General features: G+C 35.6%; 1 protein-coding gene across 1 annotated transcript; it reads left to right on the top strand.

The window, feature by feature from the left end:
• The first annotated feature begins 7,138 nt into the window (after positions 1-7,138).
• Positions 7,139-15,584, top strand: LOC138700910 (uncharacterized). The gene is made up of 2 exons (XM_069827329.1): positions 7,139-7,335; positions 14,459-15,584. Exons 1-2 carry the CDS (start codon positions 7,183-7,185, stop codon positions 15,227-15,229), a joined length of 924 nt encoding a protein of 307 aa, XP_069683430.1. The 5' UTR covers positions 7,139-7,182; the 3' UTR covers positions 15,230-15,584.
• Positions 15,585-21,169: the final 5,585 nt, after the last annotated feature.

The following is a 21,169-nucleotide window of genomic DNA, read 5'->3' as shown; positions in this document are numbered from 1 at the left end:
TGTTCACTCCAGAGCACGATAGACTTTCGTGGTTCGAATCCTGCCTGGGAAGGAAACTTTTTTCTTTCTTATTCAAATTTATTCCCAATACTTTTCGATTGCTGGTAAAATTCATGTTCTGGGAATAATAAGTTAATTAGGTAGTAAAATATCGCTGCAATCGAAAAGTATTGGGAATAAATTTGAATAAGGAACAGGCAGGATTCGAACCACGAAAGTCTTAGTTAACAGTCTATAATGCTCTGGAGTGAACAAGGCTCTGAAATCAGCTACAGGGTCGGTCCGGTTTTTTTTTTTTTTGCCACTACTGTACATATTCGTGCTCTGGAGACATTCCACAAATGTTTGTGCGAGATCGAGCGTATTTGCTTGTTTTCCGCACAGAAAAAATACGCGGTAAGTGTGAAATACCACATTCAGTATTCCCAACCTAACACAAATAACAATTTCCCTCTTCTTACCGCTTAAGCGCGACATTCATTTTACTGCTTTAGGCTTTTAACATATTATTTTTAGAGACGTTTAACATAGTAATAATTATAAATTGGAAACTTACCACTACAATTTCACCTAAATTGCAATGTTAATTATTGTTTTTAAATATTTGCAAAAATTAAATAAAGTCTACTACTCCACGAAAGTTATTGCATTCCTGATACAAGTAACATTAAAGAAGACGTGAACAAATCAACAAGATTCCAGATGCCGATGTTATTACTGCAATATGTTATATAAATAATATTGTTAAAATATTAAAATGAAAAATAAATCATTACATAACCTTACCGTTTGTTTTAAGTTCGCATTTATAGACTGGGGGGAAAAAAAAAAGACAGACGTATATCACGGCCTGCTGGAGTATAGTAAACACAGAAAACATTTTATAGCAACAATGTTGAAGAAAGATATTTTGGTTTTCCGAAGATGCCGTCATTAAACAGAAACCAACATGGAGATTTCATTGCAACTAATTAGAAATTCCTCTTTCAGGTATGTAATAAACGATCTTCGCACAAAATAATGTACGATACACGAGCGGTATGTTTGTTTTCATGTTCTCGGAAATTAAAAAAGCTCAACTACGTTTCGCTTTTTCAATCTTTTCCTCGACCATGAAAACGTCAACATACCGCTCTTGTAACGTATATTACTATTTATTAATTAACGTAATAAAAAGTAAAAAAAAAAAAACAGAAAAAGAAAAACAAAAATATTATAATAATTTTAACTTTATATTTTCTTCCTAAACAGTAATGTTTAATTGATTTCTTAAAATAAGGGGCATTACGAAATTTAAATTTTGGTAATTTAGTTGTTATCTTGTTATAAAACGTTGTCCCGGAGTTGCTACTGTGATTATAAACTACAGTTTTGTCAAGCATATGTTGTCTGATCTTTTAGTTTTATATTTGTGTGAATAAAAATTAAACATATTTCGGTTTTTGTATAAGAAATTCAATAAGACATTGTTATACATCTATACTAATAATAAATCTGTAGCCGAAATTTTTGTGGTAATTTTCGATTTTCCAAAAATAATTGGTCCTAATATATATAATTAACCACCCTGAAACCGAAAATCGCTTTTTTGAAACTTTGTTTGCATGTCTGTCTGTCTGTCTGTCTGTATGTTTGTTACCTTTTCACGCGATAATGGCTGAACGGATTTCGATGAAAATTGGAATATAAATTAATTTCGTTGTAACTTAGATTTTAGGCTATATGGCATTCAAAACACATTATTTAAAAAGGCGGTTATAAGGGGGCCTGAATGAAATAAATCGAAATATCTCGCTTATTATTGATTTTTGTGAAAAATGTTACATGACAAAAGTTTCTTGAAAAATGATTTCCGATAAGTTGTATTTTTTTTACAAAATTTTGATAGGACTAATATTTAATTAGATAAATGAGTTTTAAAATTAAAATAACGCCATCTAAGACGGTGCAATGAATTAAGAACAAATGACTTCGTGTACGAGCATAAGGGGCCTTGGACAACAACAATCGAAAGCTATGAAAGATAGCCTACAGAGAATGTTTCCGTGTTTGTATGAAGTAATATCTGAAGCTAAATTAACCGATTTGTATAATTAATTATTATTTCACCATTGGAAAGTGTAGTTTCTCTAGATGGACATAATGCTATAATGTTATTACAGTAACTTCTGATATAATATAATATAATATAATATAATATAATATAATATAATATAATATAATATAATATAATATAATATAATATAATATAATATAATATACAATACAATACAATACAATATAGTATAATATAATATACAATATAATATAATATGTAATATTATATAATATAATTTAAGTTATTTGAAGGGTTCAGAACCATAGTGGGCCAAGCTCCATTTACAGAATACGTAGAAAACAAGGGTTAAAATTAAGTTATTATCATAATTCAATGGAAACCTATAACAAGTAAAATAAAGTATGCACATTAAATCTAAATGATATGTCAATCTTCATTAAACTATGGTTGCATGTAATAACAATTAAGAAACATGTTAAAGGAATTGTTATTGCACCAAATGAGTGTCTCTGGACCAAAATGATCGCATTTTAATTATTTGGATGCAATTTAAATTAAGTAACATATTAAACGATTTATCCTTCTATCAAACACGAATGTTCCCTGGATCAAATGTCCTATTTTAATTATGTAACTACTTATATTTATTTCTAACGGGTGCAGCCGAGCGCACGGGTACGGCTAGTTTGATATATATTAAATACTTTAAATTCAAAATATAACAGTTCTTAGGGATAACCAAGAGGCTTATTAAGACATTTTTATTATTATTTTCTGTAGCAGTGTTATTGGCATAACAATACTATACTGTAATACGTACAGCGTGTAGTAATGAGGTAAATCGGTCGTAAAGTAATTACAGACAGTCACGTAATTTCGTAAATTAGAATCAATAGAATCAAACCCTTTCTTAACCAATTTGATGTCATTATTTGCATTACGGTAAGTACCATCCCAAGCTTTACCTGCAAAAATAACACCTGTGTCTTCTGCATAAGAATATCTTTCATCACTGATTTTTTTCTAAATGAAATGCCACAAAATCATAAATATAACATAAGAAATGGACCAGAGATGTGTTAATGATTGGTAATGTACCAACAATAGGAAAGCAGAAGATAGTGTGGGACCTCACCAGACTTTAGAAGCTGGTGCACTTACAACTAGCTTTTAAGTAACCCGAAAGTTCATTGCCATCCTATTCCAATATGACTTTAAAGTCGGGAGTTTTTAATCCTTACTTTTACAAACAAAAGAAGTCAGATTATCTCTTAGCAACGACTGCAAAAACAAGCGCCGTCTACTGCAAGGCAACCCGAGAAATGTGTGTTCATTTATTCATTCACTAGCCGTACCCGAGCGCTCCGCTGCACCTGTTAGAAATAAATATAAAGTAATTACATAATTAAAATAGAACGTTTGATCCAGGGAACAACTTTTACAACAGCGCAAGATAATCTGCTTCGCTCATTACCCATTTTTTTTTGCATTGCATTTATTGCATATATATTTTATGTATTTTAACACGATTGAATTGAGCATAGTTAAAATTTGAATTATAAAATAATGAATTGCTAAGCTAACGTACTATTACTGCATACTAAATCAATACACTCTCGTTGTTTTTTAATTCTCTGAGATTAAAATCAGTGTACATAAATATTATTTTAAGAAATACAGAAAACGAATGTACAAAATAGCCTATCAAATTTTCTGTGCATAAGAAGCTGTTTTAATCTTACCTGTCCTCGATTTACTCAGACGTTACTGTAATAACATTATAGCATTATGTCCATCTAGAGAAACTACACTTTCCAATGGTGAAATAATAATTATACAAATCGGTTAATTTAGCTTCTGATATTACTTCATACAAACACAGAAACATTCTCTGTAGGCTATGTTTAATAGCTTTCGATTGTTGATGCCCAAGGCCCCCGTTTCGATTGTTGTTGTCCAAGGCCCTTTATAGACGAAGTCATTTGTTCTTAATTCTTTGCACCGTCTTAGATGGCGTTATTTTAATTTTAAAACTCATTTATCTCATTAAATATTAGTCATATCAAAATTTTGTAAAGAATAAAACTTATCGGAAAACATTTTTCAAGAAACTTTTGTTATGTAACATTTTTCACAAAAATCAATTATAAGCGAGATATTTCGATTTATTTAATTCAGGCCCCCTTATAACCCCCTTTTAAATAAAGTATTTTGAATGCCATATAGCCTAAAATCTAAGTTACAACGAACTTAATTTATATTCCAATTTTCATATAAATCGGTTCAGCCATTATCGCGTGAAAAGGTAACAAACATACAGACAGACATACAAACAAAAATTTCACAAGAAGCGATTTTCGGTTTCAGGGTGGTTAATTATATATGTTAGGACCAATTATTTTTGTAAAATCGAAAATTACCAGAAAAATTTCGGCTACAGATTTATTATTAGTATAGATTCATATTGTTCTGTCCAAGGGCGTATCTTTCACTGCAAACCCAGTATTCTCCAATCTTTCATATTTTCTGCCTTCCTCTTAGTCTCCGCATACGATCAGTATACAGTATGTTAACGTCGTCCATCATCCGATAGGGCCTACCTTCTTCTGCCCCCGAAATTTTCTCCCGTTCACCAATCCTTCCAGTAGGCAGTTTCTTCTCAGCCAGCAACCCAACCAATTCCTTTTTCTCTCCCTGATCAGTTTCAGCATTATTCTTTCTTCACCCACTCTTTCTCGAACGCTTCGTTTCTTATTCTGTCCATTTCACACGATCCATTCTTTTTCATATCCACATTTCAAATACTTGTAATTGCTTCTCTTCACTTCCTTCACGTCCTCATGCCACACTCCACAAAAAGCACTTCACTAGCCTCTTCCTTAGTTCTTTCTCCAGAGGTCCGCAGAAGATGCTCCTTTTTCTATTAAAAGCTTCCTTTGTCATTGCTATCCTCCTTTTGACTTCCTGGCAGCAGCTCATGTTACTGCTTATAGTACACTCCAAGTATTTGAAGCTGTCCACTTGCTCTACTGCCTCATTTAGAATTCGCACGTTTACCTTCTTTATTTTTCTTCCGATATCCATGGTCTCCGTCTTGTTTGCATTTTAATTCATTATATTTCTTGTGAAAGATAAATGCAGTAGCTTCCCGTTGCTTCCGCGTGAGAAATAGACAAACAAAATAAGTAAACGAAGCTGTGCTTGAAAGAGTTGTGAAGAAAGAATGATGATGAAACTGATCAGGAAGAGAAAAGGAAATTGGTTGGGTCGCTGAGTAAGAAGAAACTGCATATTGAAGGATGTACTGGAAGGAATGGTGAACGGGAGAAGAGTTCGGGGCAGAAGAGGATATTAGATGATAGACTACATTAAGATATATGGCTGAAACGGTTACTTAGCAACCATGCAATACATTACGTGATATCCAGTACTCATTTGTCTACTACGTCACAACATTAGCTACATTTTGTAAATCTATACTAGTAATAAATCTGTAGCCGAAATTTTTCTCGTAATTTTCGATTTTCCAAAAATAATTGGTCCTAACATATATAATTAACCACCCTGAAACCGAAAATCGCTTTTTTGAAATTTTTGTTTGTATGTCTGTCTGTCTGTCTGTCTGTCTGTCTGTATGTTTGTTACCTTTTCACGCGATAATGCCTGAACCGATTTCGATGAAAATTGTAATATAAATTAAGTTCGTTGTAACTTAGATTATAGGCTATATGGCATTCAAAATACGTTATTTAAAAGGGGGGTTATAAGGGAGCCTGAATTAAATAAATCGAAATATCTCGCTGCTTATTATTTATTTTTGTCAAAAATGTTACATAACAAAAGTTTCTTTAAAAATGATTTCTAATAAGTTTTATTCTTTGAAAAATTTTGACAGGACTGATATTTAATGAGATAAATTAGTTTTAAAATTAAAATAACTGCCATCTAAGGCGGTGTATTGAAATAAAAAACAAATGACTTCGTCTATAAGGGGCCTTGGATACAACAATCGAAAGCTATGGAACATAACCTACAGACAATGTTTCTGTGTTTTATGAAGTAATATCGGAAGCTAAATTAACCGATTTGTATAATTAATTATTATTTCATCATTGGAAAGTGTAGTTTCTCTGGATGGACATAATGCTATAATGTTATTACAGTAACTTGTGAGTGAATTGAGGACAGGTAAGATTAAAATAGCTTCTTATCCACAGAAAACTTGATAGGTTATTCTGTATATTCATTTCCTGTATTTCTTATAATAATGTTTATGAATATATTCATTTTTATCTCAGACAATTAACGAACAACGAGAGTGTATTGATTTAGTATGCAGTAATAGTACGTTAGCTTAGCAATCCATTATTTTATAATTCAAATTTTAACTATGCTCAATTGAATCATGTTAAAATACATAAAATACATATGCAGTAAATGCAATGCAAAAAATTGGGTAATGAGCCAAGCAGATTATGTTGCGCTGTTGTAAAAGTTGTTCCTCCTGAGATTCAAGAGCTCCCACAACAAATTAAAAACTTTCTGATTCGAGTACATCCGTTATCAACACACTTTATCGTAATATAATATAATATAAACATAATAATAAATCTGTAGCCAAAATTTTTCTGTTAATTTTCGCTTTTCCAAAAATAATTGGTAATAACAATTAAGAAACATGTTAAAGGAATTGTCATTGCACCAAATGAGTGGTCTCTGGACCAAAATGATCGCATTTTAATTATTTAAACACAATTTAAATTAAGTAACATATTAAACGATTTATCCTTCTATCAAACACGAATGTTCCCTGGATCAAACGTCCTATTTTAATTATGTAATTACTTTATATTTATTTCTAACGGGTGCAGCGGAGCGCACGGGTACGGCTAGTTTATAATAGTTTCTTTTACATATCTTAATGTTACATACACAGTTTTATGCTATTATAGCTATTTCTCGTTAACAAAACTTCCACACCCGATCAAAAGCTTCAGAATTGAACCGCAATGAACGAGACAGAGAAGTTTCACATCGCTGTTGCTCTGATAACACAACGTACGTTAACAGCCCGGTATTAGCAACGGTTTTCACACCGTGGCGTAGACTATAACTTCTCAAGGATGTTTTCTACAGCAGATAAATCAGAACTTAGCATGAATATAAGAGTGGTTCTCGCCCCAGCAGCGTCACAAGACTATAACATGGATCTGAGGCACCTCGTACAGCTGGTCGTCTGCTTGGCCGTCCTGAGATCCTGCTTGGGCGAAGAGAAGGTACAGTATAAGCACAGTCTAGTATATACAGTCACGAAGCTTGAGGTGTGAGGGTGCTGGGAACAATAGACTGTGCCGGTACTATTTCGCGTTGTCTGTAATGATGCGATATTATTATTATTATTATTATTATTATTATTATTATTATTATTATTATTATTATTATTATTGGAGAATATTCAAAGAAAATTTATTTCCTTGTGTACTTATAGATTTTTACCAAATTCCGATTATAACTATGAGATTAAATGCAAATATTTCAATTGCGGTAGTTTGTTCACCAGACGTCAGGATCTTGATTATTTATTTTTTTGTAAAGTCATTAAGGGTGATGTTGATTGCGAATCTTTCATAAGCAATATCAGTCTTCGTATTCCAGCTATTGGTTTAAGATTTCATACATTGTTTTATAACAGTAATCCTAAATCTCTCTCTCCGGTCTGCAGATGTATTAAATATGCTAATTTGCATGGATTCAACTTGGATCCATTTAATGTGTAGTATATCTTTGAGTTTTAACTCACTGATCTAATTTTAATAATTATTTGTCCATTTTATTTCTTGCATTTGGTCTATTGATTATGTAGACTATTCCATTATTTCAATTTTCTTATTGTACTAATTTTATAATTTTATTTGATCTATGATTGATGTAGACTATTATATTGTTTGTATTTCATCTCATTGCCATTTTCTATCATTCATTCTCATCATCATTTGTTGTTTTGTTCTGTTTTGTATCGTGCTAAACTGTAATTGGCCTTGTGCTGTTGTTTTGCATGTTAATATTCTAAATAAATAAATAAATAAATAAAATGAATAAAAAATAAAATTATTATTATTATTATTATTATTATTATTATTATTATTATTATGTCTCGTGACCAGAATATTGTACGAAATGGAAATATAGCAATTGGAAATTTATCTTTTGAAGAGGTGAAAAAATTCAAATACCTGGGAGCAACAGTAACAAATATAAATGACACTCGGGAGGAAATTAAACGCAGAATAAATATGGGAAATGCCTGTTATTATTCGGTTGAGAAGCTTTTATCATCCAGTCTGCTGTCAAAAAATCTGAAAGTTAGAATTTATAAAACAGTTATATTACCGGTTGTTCTGTATGGTTGTGAAACTTGGACTCTCACTCTGAGGAACATAGGTTAAGGGTGTTTGAGAATAAGGTGCTTAGGAAAATATTTGGGGCTAAGAGGGATGAAGTTACAGGAGAATGGAGAAAGTTACACAACACAGAACTGCACGCATTGTATTCTTCACCTGACATAATTACGAACATTAAATCCAGACGTTTGAGATGGGCAGGGCATGTAGCACGTATGGGTGAATCCAGAAATGCATATAGAGTGTTAGTTGGGAGGCCGAGACGTAGATGGGAAGATAATATTAAAATGGATTTGAGATAGGTGGGATATGATGGTAGAGACTGGATTAATCTTGCTCAGGATAGGGATCAATGGCGGGCTTATGTGAGGGCGGCAATGAACCTCCGGGTTCCTTAAAAGTCAGTAAATAAGTAGTATTATTATTATTATTATTATTATTATTATTATTATTATTATTATTATTATTATTATTAGCGATCCTAGTGGTTAGCAACTATCTATGGATTAATATTTACTACGTATCGAGCTTCGTGACTGTATATACTAGACTGTGGTATAAGCCCTACATTTCATACTTCGCATTCAAAGAGCTTCCTCCTAGGGAAGAACCATAGAGGAATAATATTTCTCTAGTGATCGCATTTACTTCAACGACTTCTTTGTGAACTATTAGTAGGCCTATGGAAGTTAACAGTGTGCATATAATGGGCATCTATCCAATTCATACATACCTCCCGGTGGTAAGTCTGTACAGATAAGTCTTTGTGTGCATCGGCCCTTAACGTAGGGATATATGCCGTGAAATAAAGGCTGGTTCACAATAAACCGGAAACGAGAATCGGAACGAAAACGAAAACGGTAAAATTGTCAAAATGTGTAGATTTAAATGTGAGCATTCACAATTAACGAAAAGCTTGCCGGAGCCCGGGATAGGGAACGGAGAGTTGGCCAAGTTTCAACTTTGGCGTTCACTTTTCCGATCACAGCCCACTAGATTCATTCTATTGCCATCTAAAAGCTATTTTGTCGTCGTATATTTTGTAGCAAGAAGACCGTGACATAACCTATGCATTATTTTGTTCTGTGCTCTGCATCATGGAGCAAGTTTTATTTGATGAGATTCTAATATTGAGTGTTGAGGAAAATCCTCTCGTTTACGATAAGCGGCGCGCCTCGTATAAAGATGAGAAAATGAAGGAGAATACGTGGCTTTCAATAGCTGCATCTTTGAACACCGATCGTAAGTGAATCATATTTTATTACTGTATTGGTTGTATTACACACTACATATTCACGGTTCAATTCAATAACTACTGTTGTGTTCATTTTTGTTCTATTACAAATGTTTCTTCTCTAATTATTTTACGTTATGGTAGACTTAAAACAGGTTCTGATAATAAAGATGCATGGGCATATTTATAGTACCGTTGAAATTTTGAAGTTGGTTATCCTGTGTTTATGTTGGCTTCCTTGTACTCATGAGAGAACGCCATTGGTCAATTATACACAAATAACATCAGAATGCGTAATATCGATTTTACATATCGTTATTGACATGCATATCCATATGCATAGTCGTCTATGTTCTCGGTTTATTGTGAATAAAAAATTTTCATATTCACGTTCTCTGCTTCTCGTTTTCACTCTGGTTCTCATTCCCGGTTTATTGTGAACCAGCCTTAAACGAAAGAAGAAAACAATCTCAAATGTATAAGGTATGTTCCCATTTTGAAATGGTAATAACTTTGTCAAATTTTTATATTCCACAAAAATAAAAACACCAATCTGTTCATAAAGAAATGGGACTTTATTAAAACATGAAAAAATTAAATATGACCACCACCGTGTTGTTCAATAAGAAATAGTCTTTCTTCTATGCTATAAACGGCATTAGTAAGCACATTCCTAGGGATGTTTTCAATGACATCCGATATTGACTGTTTCAGTTCCTCATATGCGGTAGGGCTACTAAGAAATACCTTTTCTTTTAGATAAACGCCATAATCAGTAGTCAGCTGGATTTATGTCTGGTGACCTAGAAGGCCAACTGTTAGGAAAATGCCTACTAGTTACACGATCACCAATAATGTTTTTACATTATTGTGTATGTGAGGTGGTGCGCCGCCTTACACGAAAAGAATGTTTTTGATTTCATGATTCTGTAAGCTGGTATTGCAAAGTCTTGCAAAATTTGAAAATATCGCTGCCCGGTTATCACCGTATCACTGTTTTTGTTTGTCCATTTTCAGTTTCTTTATAAAAATACGGTCGTATTATGAACTGTGATGTAAAACCACACCAGACAGCAGGTAATCTTGATATCATGTAAAGGTAAAAAGCATTGTAAAAATTACTAAAATTACTCTCCTACTGGCGTCTGTATTCTGAACAACAATTTTATTCTTGTTTATACAAGCGTGACACAGTTGCTATAGCAACGGAACACGCATCGATAAAAAAAACCAAACCTACTAAACAGTAATGGTACCTAAATGAAACCAAACTGCTGATATGTACAGAAGATACAACTGTTTCAAAAATGGGAACTTACTTTTGAATAACCTTATACAGGGTGTTTCCGAGGTGGTGTTACAAACTTTCAGAGATGATGACGAAGGGCACATGTATCAATTTGAGATAAGGAACCCTGGTCCGAAAATGACCGATCGAAAGTTACAAGCCAAAATAGTTCTGTGGAAATTAAATAATTTTATTCCTCTGTACACCTTATTTATGTGTATTTTATCTACATCTTACACATACTGTATTCATCTGACGTTGTTTACGTTGTCTACTTACAGTATTCCATTCAGTGCGCTGTCTGAGGGGTGGGGACAGGAAACTACACTAAAGCAATGCAGATAGGGTAATGTGTAACGGACATGGTCGGTCCTGATATGCACATAGACAGCAGTGTATGTGTACAAGTTGCAGTGTCCAGTCGATCAGTCCTAGTGAAATGGAGGAGTACACGAGAGCGGAATAAGCAGATCTGATTTTCGAATACGGATGAGCCAATGGGAACAGTAGACAAGCTCACAGATTGTATCGGGGCAAGTACCCACGTAGGAGACATCCAGCCCATACCATTTTTCCACGAGTGTTCCAAAAGTTAAAAGGACACATGGTGCCAAATTACAATTCCATTTCCACACAACTATTTTTGGTTATGCCTTTCGACTTCTGACCCACCTAGTAGTGACTTCTATACGAGTGGGCCTAAAGGTACGGTCACACGTCGCTACTTTTGCAGCGCTGCAGTACAAAAAACTGCGCAACTCTTGTACTGCGACTGTGAACAACGGTGCAACCCGAAAAGTAGCGCTGCCGAACCTGCTGCCCGCTACTTTTCCATGCTGCGCGCAACTTAAAAGTAGCGACGTGTGAACAGGGCTCTCAGGGTTGCAGCCGCAGCATTTTTGATATCGGTTTTGTTGAAACTTTTGCTGCGGTTGCAACCAGTGTTACCACCCAAATGTGTCAATGATACTTTTATTGTTTGGATATATTTTAATGTTAAATGTGATGAAAAGAAATTATTTCTAACAGTTATTAAATACACAACACAGTCTGAGCATAATTGCTGACGATATAATTCATTTTTTAAATTTTCTGTAGCGTAGTTTCAAACAGGAGGGTTGCCAACATTGATTACGTGAATATACTGTTGGTTATCATTTAAGTATATAGGCGTTTTTAAAAACTTTATACAGGGTGTTTAAAAAATACAGGGCATAATTTCAGGTATGTATTTCCCACATGTAGACAATCAAAATAGTTCATTACAACATGTGTCCGGAAATGCTTCATTTCCGAGTTATGGCCTTCACAACATTGAAATTCACCGGAACGTTTTTCTTTCCGCAGGTCGTTGTCATTACAGAAGATGTTCAAAATGTCCACTTCCTGCTTGAATACAGACCTCACATCGATGTCTTATTGACCTGCGAACACGATCCCAAACTCCAGGAGTATTGCGTATGTCCTCAGAACATGCCACAATTCGATTCCGAAGGGATTCCAAATCAGGCACCGGAGACGAATAAACCAATGATTTTAAATGGCCCCACAAGTAGAAATCGAGAGGGTTCAGATCAGGTGAGCGTGGAGGCCAAGCAATTGGGCCACCTCTACCTATCCAGCGATCAGGAAACCTTCGATCCAAGTACCCGCGAGCCGTACGACTGGAGTGTGCAGGAGCGCCATCATGCAAGAAGTGAATGTGTTGAGGATTGAATCCCTTCGGAATCGAATTGTGGTATGTTCTGAGGACATACGCAATACTCCTGGAGTTTGGGATCGTGTTCGCAGGTCAATGAGACATCGATGTGAGGTCTGTATTCAAGCAGGAGGTGGACATTTTGAACATCTTCTATAATGACAACGACCTGCGGAAAGAAAAACGTTCCGGTGAATTTCAATGTTGTGAAGGCCATAACTCGGAAATGAAGCATTTCCGGACACATGTTGTAATGAACTATTTTGATTGTCTACATGTGGGAAATACATACCTGAAATTATGCCCCGTATTTTTTAAACACCCTGTAGTAAAAATAATGTCAATTTCTGAATACTAGATACGACAGAAAAGCTAATAATAGATAAGGAAGCTTTCGCATGAGTTTCTTAATAATGCGAACATAACCAAAAAATGTACAGGGACATCATTTTATTTTTACTAACATTTTTAATATTAATCTGGCTATACCTTTCTATTAACGATTGAAACAGGAAACACCGTTTGCTACCCCTTCCACGACTGGAGTAGGTATAGGAGGGAAGAAAAGTAGTTCATCCATTTATGTATACTAGGAAATATCGCAATTTTGAGTTTGATAATTTGTATTAGGTTTTTGTTTAATCAAAATACAGTATTGTATTAACACTTAGTGTTTTTACTCACGAATTGAGCTATCCATGTGGACGTATTCATTATGCAGTGTATATTATACTGTCTACAGCACATTAGCGTACAATATAGAGAATGAAGTAAAATTGAAAATTATCATAATATGGATATTTAAACACATTTTTGAAAATGGTGGCCATTCATTTCGATACAGGCTTCAGTTCTTTTGTGCATATTATCACACTATAGACTATTGTACCTAATTCCAATTACCAGTTTCGTCCTTCGTACTAGTAACTCATGTTGAAATAATTCTGTACCTACTCTATAAAAGAATACCTTACGTACTGTAAATTCAATCTTCACTTCTGCCCCATCCGAAAAGATAAAATTACTCAGAAATGCTATCTACTGTCCGTCCAAGTGGTTTTGTCGCAGGGTCGTAGAAAGGGGGGGGATCACGTGATAGTTAATTACTTAACGAGGCCCTTTTATTTAAGTTATTTTAAACAGTTGTATAATATTACGTAGACGTCCAATTCCTAACAGAAATTAATGTTTTCAGAAAAGAGCTAAGATAGCCCAGCTACTAGACTTTACAGAGGAGCGAACAGAAGCAGGTGGGGGAAACCGGGATGCGACGTAGGCAAACGGACGACAGTACCTGTGCGAAAATATGATTCAATATTGAAAGCTCTTTCGTCACTGGAAAACGCGAACATATTTCTGGAACGTACTGTACTCACTCAGTACTGCTTACGCGCCCTCAGCTCTGTGTCGTGAACGGTTGGAAGTTTACTAGTAGAAGGGGTGGGAGTGAAGTACATTCAAAAACTCAGGTACAATAAAAATTGAAGTAAAAATAAAATGATGTCCCTGTATATTGAGAAGTCAACACGGAGATGGAAACCTGCAGCATGACTGCGGCTGCAAAAGTAGCGCCTTGTGTGTGAGCAGACTCGCAACCTCCAGTTGCAACTTTTGCTGCACTCGGGTTGCGCAGCACGAAAAGTAGCGTGCAGCGTGCTACTTTTGGCTTACGTGTGAACACGACACGCAACTTCTGCAGCTGCAGTACAAAAGTTGCGCTGCAAAAGTAGCGACGTGTGACCGTATCTTTAGAGTACAGTAATGGTGTATTTCTCAGCTGCAGAGGAACAAGCGCCAGGCTAGGCAGATTACGAAGAATGTGGAGGAGAAAGTCCTGAACGCGGTGAAGAACGAGGACAGTCCTGTTTTCGACACAGGCATCTCCGTGATCGACGCACTCACGTCCTCGCCCCCCTTGTCGAACAACGTGCTGGCCGCCGCCATCAACTCCGTGTACGGCGCCCCGACGCACAGCGAGGCGCCCTACTACAGGGCGCTGGTGGACTTCTTCACCGACGGCGGGGCGGCGGCCACCATACAGCGCAGCGGAGTCGACGTCACTGCCTACCCCAGCCTTGCCGCGGTGCTCAACGCCATCATCGTGGACGGCATCCGGGGCGGTCACGTCCTGCCCGACACCCCGCTGTACGGCGTCCTGCAGTACTACGCCGCCCACGACTACTCCCTGGGCCCCGCGCCCTCCGCCCCCGTCCAGCTCTGCATCGACTGGGCCGCCCTGTTCGGCGCCCTGGACTACGACGCCATCGAAGGCAACTTCGAGTACAGTTTCGCCGTTAATCGAGTCATCGACGGCCTGTCGGATCCCACCCTGCAGCAGTTGTTCCGGGGTCTGCTGGGGCGGCCGTTCGACAACAACGCCGACATGATGGCTGGCGTGCTGCAGCTGGTGGGCAGCACCCAGGAGACGGAGTACCTCCAGCAGTACGCGAACACGGTGCTTCGGGTCGTGACGACGCGCGGCCTGGGCTCCGTTATGTCCGCGTTCTGTATCCATGGTTACCCCTACAGGGGAGAGATCAAAGCCTGAAGAGGGCACCAGCGAATGGGGATTATAAAGAATGGACACTGAGCGAATCAACAGAATACATAGAGTAGACACTAGCATCTTAATACCATTCGACGGAGTGAAGCCGGTTTGATGGACCTGACGCCAGCTTGTTGCTACCAAAACATTGCAAAATAGCTATTACGTTATAGAAGATCTTATGATAATAAGAATTCCATATGTCCCTAATTTCCTGGAGGACTCACACTTCCTTGTTTGTTTCATAATACAGAATCGCTAGGCACGTATTTTTAGCAAAAATTACAAAACTGTCATCGATAAATCACATATATACAGGTTATTTAAATTGGCAGCTCTTCAAATTGCAGTATGGTATTTAATAGGTACTCTGGAAGGTTAAACAAACAATAATGATAAAAAAGGAAGACAACAGTTTGACCTTATTTTGCTACTAGTCCCATAAAAATGCTACCCTACAATAATTACTTTTATAGGTTGATCCATTTGCTTCGATTTAATAATGCAACTTTCTTCTTAACGCAAATTATCATTCTCTTCCTTTTGCCAGTATTTCGTATAGATGTCCTGATTTTGTTTAAAGAAAAAATGGAATGCTCTTAACCATATAACATTTGATAGGCTCTTCGTTTATGGCATATAATTAGATTATAACGGCGAACAAAAGTGAAGTTTTATTACCAATTGGGTAAAGTTAGTTCACGGCCGAGTTAATGAAGCTACTAAGTCTGCAAAGCATAAGTCTGATTTCGTGATTATAAAAATTAATTACAATAATATTAATACACTATTTCTTTTTCATCAAACGAATACGTGCATTCGGTTTAAGAGAAACCTCGGTACACCCATTTTCTATAGCACGCGACACAAACTTCCAACTTGGGTTGTTAGGTTAGCTTTGCTCGTAAATGCTAAGTCTACAAAGCGTGTCTGATTTAGTGATTATAAAAACTAATTACAATAATATCAATACACTAATCCTTTCTCTTAATCAAACAAATACGTGAACAATACGAATCTAACCGACTAACCTAAGCTAAATCATTCATTATCTACCGGTAATAAGTACATTTCACACATGCATATTTACCTGTGAAAAGTTATTCCAGGAATTTTGTTTGTGCAGCCACACACAGTACATGTAGTAGTGATGGGCGAAGTTGTTCTTTTCCCGGAACAGTTCCGACTGTTCCGGTTCCGAAAAAATACTATGTTCCAAATAACAGTTCCGAAATAACAGTCACCAGTGGTGATGAGTCGGAGTCGTTGAGTCGTTCAAACGAACGGTACAGTACCCTCCCTCTTTACCATGCTGCTCACACTGGAGCACTCATAGGCATGACATAGTACACATTCTTATCTATAGATGGCACTGCAATGCACATTCGAATCGGTTTTGGAAAATTGCTGTGCATGCGGACAGAACTCAAAAGCTTAATGTTAGTAATTAAACAGCTGTTGACTACAAGGACAGAATACAACACTTTGTTTTCGTACATAAAGTTATAAAGACATGGTAGCCAACTAAAAAAAATAACATAACATTTAAAACATATGGTATGTAATTTCTCTTCTCTCTATTACATAATAAAAAAAACAAATCATTAATTTTTATTTTTACTTTTCTTAATGCAGTTATAATAATAATAATAATAATAATAATAATAATAATAATAATAATAATAAATATTACAATTTCATAAATAAAAAAGATATATATTGGCAGTACTGAAACCTGGAAACCCCGCAGTGGGTTAGTAAAATGTTGGAATCGCATCTTTACCAAAGTGTAATTTAAACTTCGCATTAAACCTCACTCTCCAAATCAGTACTTATATGGGTAGTTTCCAACAAATAATGCTACAACATTTTTGTCGTTCTTTGATAACAGAGAAGATAGCACAAAAACTTGTGCTTGTCAGACTTAACCTCAACAAACGACATACAGACATTGTAACTAAACCACTCATTACCATTTACGACTTTAATCTTTGTATAGAATCAGCTGATCAATGAATTAATAATAGTATGCGTACTTTATGACTTTGTAGAATGTTTATAAAACAGAATTAGTCAACTAATGGTGAAATAAACCATAAAGCGGGAATGAATATTACAGATTATTAAATACTTACTATAACATTACAGATGATTGGCCAGTCTTACAAATGTTGATATTAAAGTTCGCGCCACCGCAAGGATTTCAATTTCCATGCGCCCCCCTCCAACCACGTGAGAGTTTCAAATACCAACTTCATCCAACGAAGTTCCAAGTATAACATAAAGAACAACGAGAACAGTGTAACTGCAGCTGTCGGTTCATCGGAACAAGCTCCGACGTTCCGACTGTTATCTCGGAGTCGGAACATACCTTGTGCAACGCGGTACTGCGAGCCCGCAACAGCTGGGCAAGTGAGCAGCTCGGAGTCGGAACACTGTTATTTCGGAACAGGAGGTCCCGACCTACTGTTCATTTTTGCAACAGTTCCGAGAGAGTCGGAACATACTCTGTGCAACGCGGTACTGCGAGCCCGCAACAGCTGGGCAAGTGAGCAGCTCGGAGTCGGAACACTGTTATTTCGGAACAGGAGGTTCCGACCTACTGTTCATTTTTGCAACAGTTCCGAGACCGGAACAGTTCCAAAATAACTGTTGTGTTATTTTTTACCCATCTCTAACATGTAGGCATATTGAAATTACTTCATTTATTAATTAAAACAACGATACAACATCACAATCAACTGCCCATGTGCTAACCGGGAGCCCAATGTTTTGGTAGCATCATAATGGCGACGGTCTATAAAAGCGGCTTCACCTCCAAGCTGTTCATGTCTACTCTATGCATTCTGTGCTCGTTGGAACGAATTTTCCTGTGTTTTGTTTCTCTGTGCGCCAGCGTTTAGTTCTACTTCCAAGCGCTAGAGGTTAGTGTAATCGACCATACGCTAAGATAATAATTGAGAATAGAGTTGAGACACGGGATTCAAACATCGCCTACCTTATTGCGTAATCCAGTAAAGGTAAGCGTTCACTACATCGTATCGCACTCCTCGTACTAATCGCACGCAACGGATATTTTAAGTGCAGTGCGTTCACTGTAACGGCCCCACCTCATCGGATTCCCCTATCAGCTGTTTAAGACATGACGTCGTACGATATTGACATTGCTGAAAGCAGAGGAGTTGAGGTTAGGTCTATTAATTACGTCTGTTAGCGAATAACAATTTGTAATTGCTTCATGCGTCTGAATTGAAGAGGAAGAAACTAAAGAAATATTGGTTACATAATATATTTGCAAGAAACGACTTGATTACTGTAATGGGAACGCCTCAAATTACATAATTCTTCGCAATTTTCTACACGCGAAATAAGTTTTCCGTCTGCCATTTTGGCGCCACACTGAACATGGCACAACATAATAGTAACAGTTGACCAATTAAAATTGATTTATTAAAGAAGGCCATGATCGCACGCATCGGAAAAGTTGCCCATTCGAGAAACGTGGACGGATTTGGCGAGAGGCGATGCGTCCGATACGATGTAGTGAACGCGGTTACATAACAATTACAGCAAAGATAGTCTTTTTCCGATCCGTGCGATTCGTCCGATGCGTGCGATACGATGTAGTGAACGCGGTTACATAACAATTACAGCAAAGATAGTCTTTTTCCGATCCGTGCGATTCGTCCGATGCGTGCGATACGATGTAGTGAACGATTACCTTAACGCTTTGCTTCAAATAAATTCAAGTTAACAGCTTTTCCTTATTTCTCAGTGACAAACTAGTTGTAATAAAAATATTTTATATTTCAGATATAATAAATTGTATTATAAAATAATATAATATATTATAAAATTAAGTATCGAATTCGTTTAATATTTGTATATCTACTAATAATAAATCTGTAGCCCAAATTTTTCTGGTAATTTTCGATTTTCCAAAAATAATTGGTCCTAACATATATAATTAACCACCCTGAAACCGAAAATCGCTTTTTTTTTATTTTTGTTTGTATGTCTGTCTGTCTGTATGTTTGTTACCTTTTCACGCGATAATGGCTGGACGGATTTCGATGAAAATTGGAATATAAATTAAGTTCGTTGTAACTTAGATTATAGGCTATATGGCATTCAAAATACATTATTTAAAAGGGGGGTTATAAGGGGGCCTGAATTAAATAAATCGAAATATCTCGCTTATTACTGATTTTTATGAAAAATGTTACATAACAAAAATTTCTTTAAAAAATCATTTCCGATAAGTTTTATTCTTTGAAAAATTTTGATAGGACTGATATTTAATGAGTTAAATGAATTTTAAAATTAAAATAACTGCCATCTAAGGCCGTGTAATGAAATAAACAAATGACTTCGTCTATAAGGGGCCTTGGTCAACAACAATCGGAAGCTATGAATCATAGCCTACAGAAAATGATTGTGTTTGTATGAAGCAATATCGGAAACTAAATTAACCGATTTGTATAATTAATTATTATTTCACCATTGGAAAGTGTAGTTTCTCTGTATGGACATAATGCTATAATGTTATTACAGCAACTTCTGAGTGAATTGAGGACAGGTAAGATTAAAATAGCTTCTTATACACAGAAAACTTTATAGGCTATTCTGTATATTCGTTTCCTGTATTTCTTCAAATAATGTTTATCTCAGAGAATTAACGACCAACGAGAGTGTATTGATTTAGTATGCAGTAATAATATGTTAGCTTAGCATTCCATTATTTTATGATCCAAATTTTAACTATGCTCAATTGAATCGAGTTAAAATACATAAAATACATATGCAATAAATGCAATGCAAAAAATTTGGGTAATGAGCCAAGCAGATTATGTTGCTCTGTTGTAAAATAAAATTTATTCCTCCTGAGATTCAAGAGCCCCCATAACAAATTGAAAACTTACTTATCGGAGTACATCCGTTATCAACACACTTTTTGTATAATATAATATAATTTAAGTTATTTAAGTTATTTGAAGGGTTCAGAACCATAGTGGGCCAAGCGCCATTTACTGAATATGTAGAAAACAAGAGTTAAAATTAAGTTATTACCATAATTCAATGGAAACATATAACAAGTAAAATAAAATATACACATTAAATCTAAATGATGTCAATCTTCATTTAAGTATGGATGCATGTAATAAAAATTAAGAAACATGTTAAAGGAATTGTCATTGCACCAAATGAGTGTCTCTGGACCAAAATGATTCCATTTTAATTATTTAAATATAATTTAAATTAAGTAACATATTAAACGATTTATCCTTCTATCAAACACGAATATTTCCTGGATCAAATGTCCTATTTTAATTATGTAATTACTTTATATTTATTTCTAACGGGTGCAGCGGAGCGCACGGGTACGGCTAGTAGTATAATATAGGTATATATGGTTTTACTTCTCGTAAGAGTTTTGTTTTTCCATTTTCAGCGCTATCAAATCATTACATATTTTAATTGTTGTTGGGGTCAACGTCTCAACTCTCATTATAAAGGAACTCTAGAGTCTAGACATTACAGTTAATGACGGATTTATTATTTTATGGATCCAATTTATTTTATTTGAGTACATAATGTACCTAGATGTATTAATTGTATGTGTTGTATTTCCGCTGTGTCGACTGCTTGCTGGTGTGGTGTCAGCGCCAACTCTAGGGAGAAAGCAGAATCTGACGCTCTAGCTGGCTTGAAGGTCATTGAAATCAGTCCGGCTACATCAAAGGTACCGACGCAAAGTGTCCATACTGTCTGCAGTGTGGCCAACAATATAAAAATGTTTCAACTAAAAACGCAGTCACAAACAAATAAAATCGTACGCTAAGCATGTTTTCACTTTTTTCATAATTACCATTATTATCAAAATCAATAAGATAATATTTATTTATTTATTTATTTATTTATTTATTTATTTATTTATTTATT

This window comes from Periplaneta americana, chromosome 6 (genome assembly GCF_040183065.1).
Source record: "Periplaneta americana isolate PAMFEO1 chromosome 6, P.americana_PAMFEO1_priV1, whole genome shotgun sequence".
NCBI lineage: Eukaryota > Metazoa > Arthropoda > Insecta > Blattodea > Blattidae > Periplaneta > Periplaneta americana.
The sequence above is the reverse complement of the archived record's forward strand: the minus strand, read 5'-3'. Positions and strand labels throughout refer to the sequence as shown.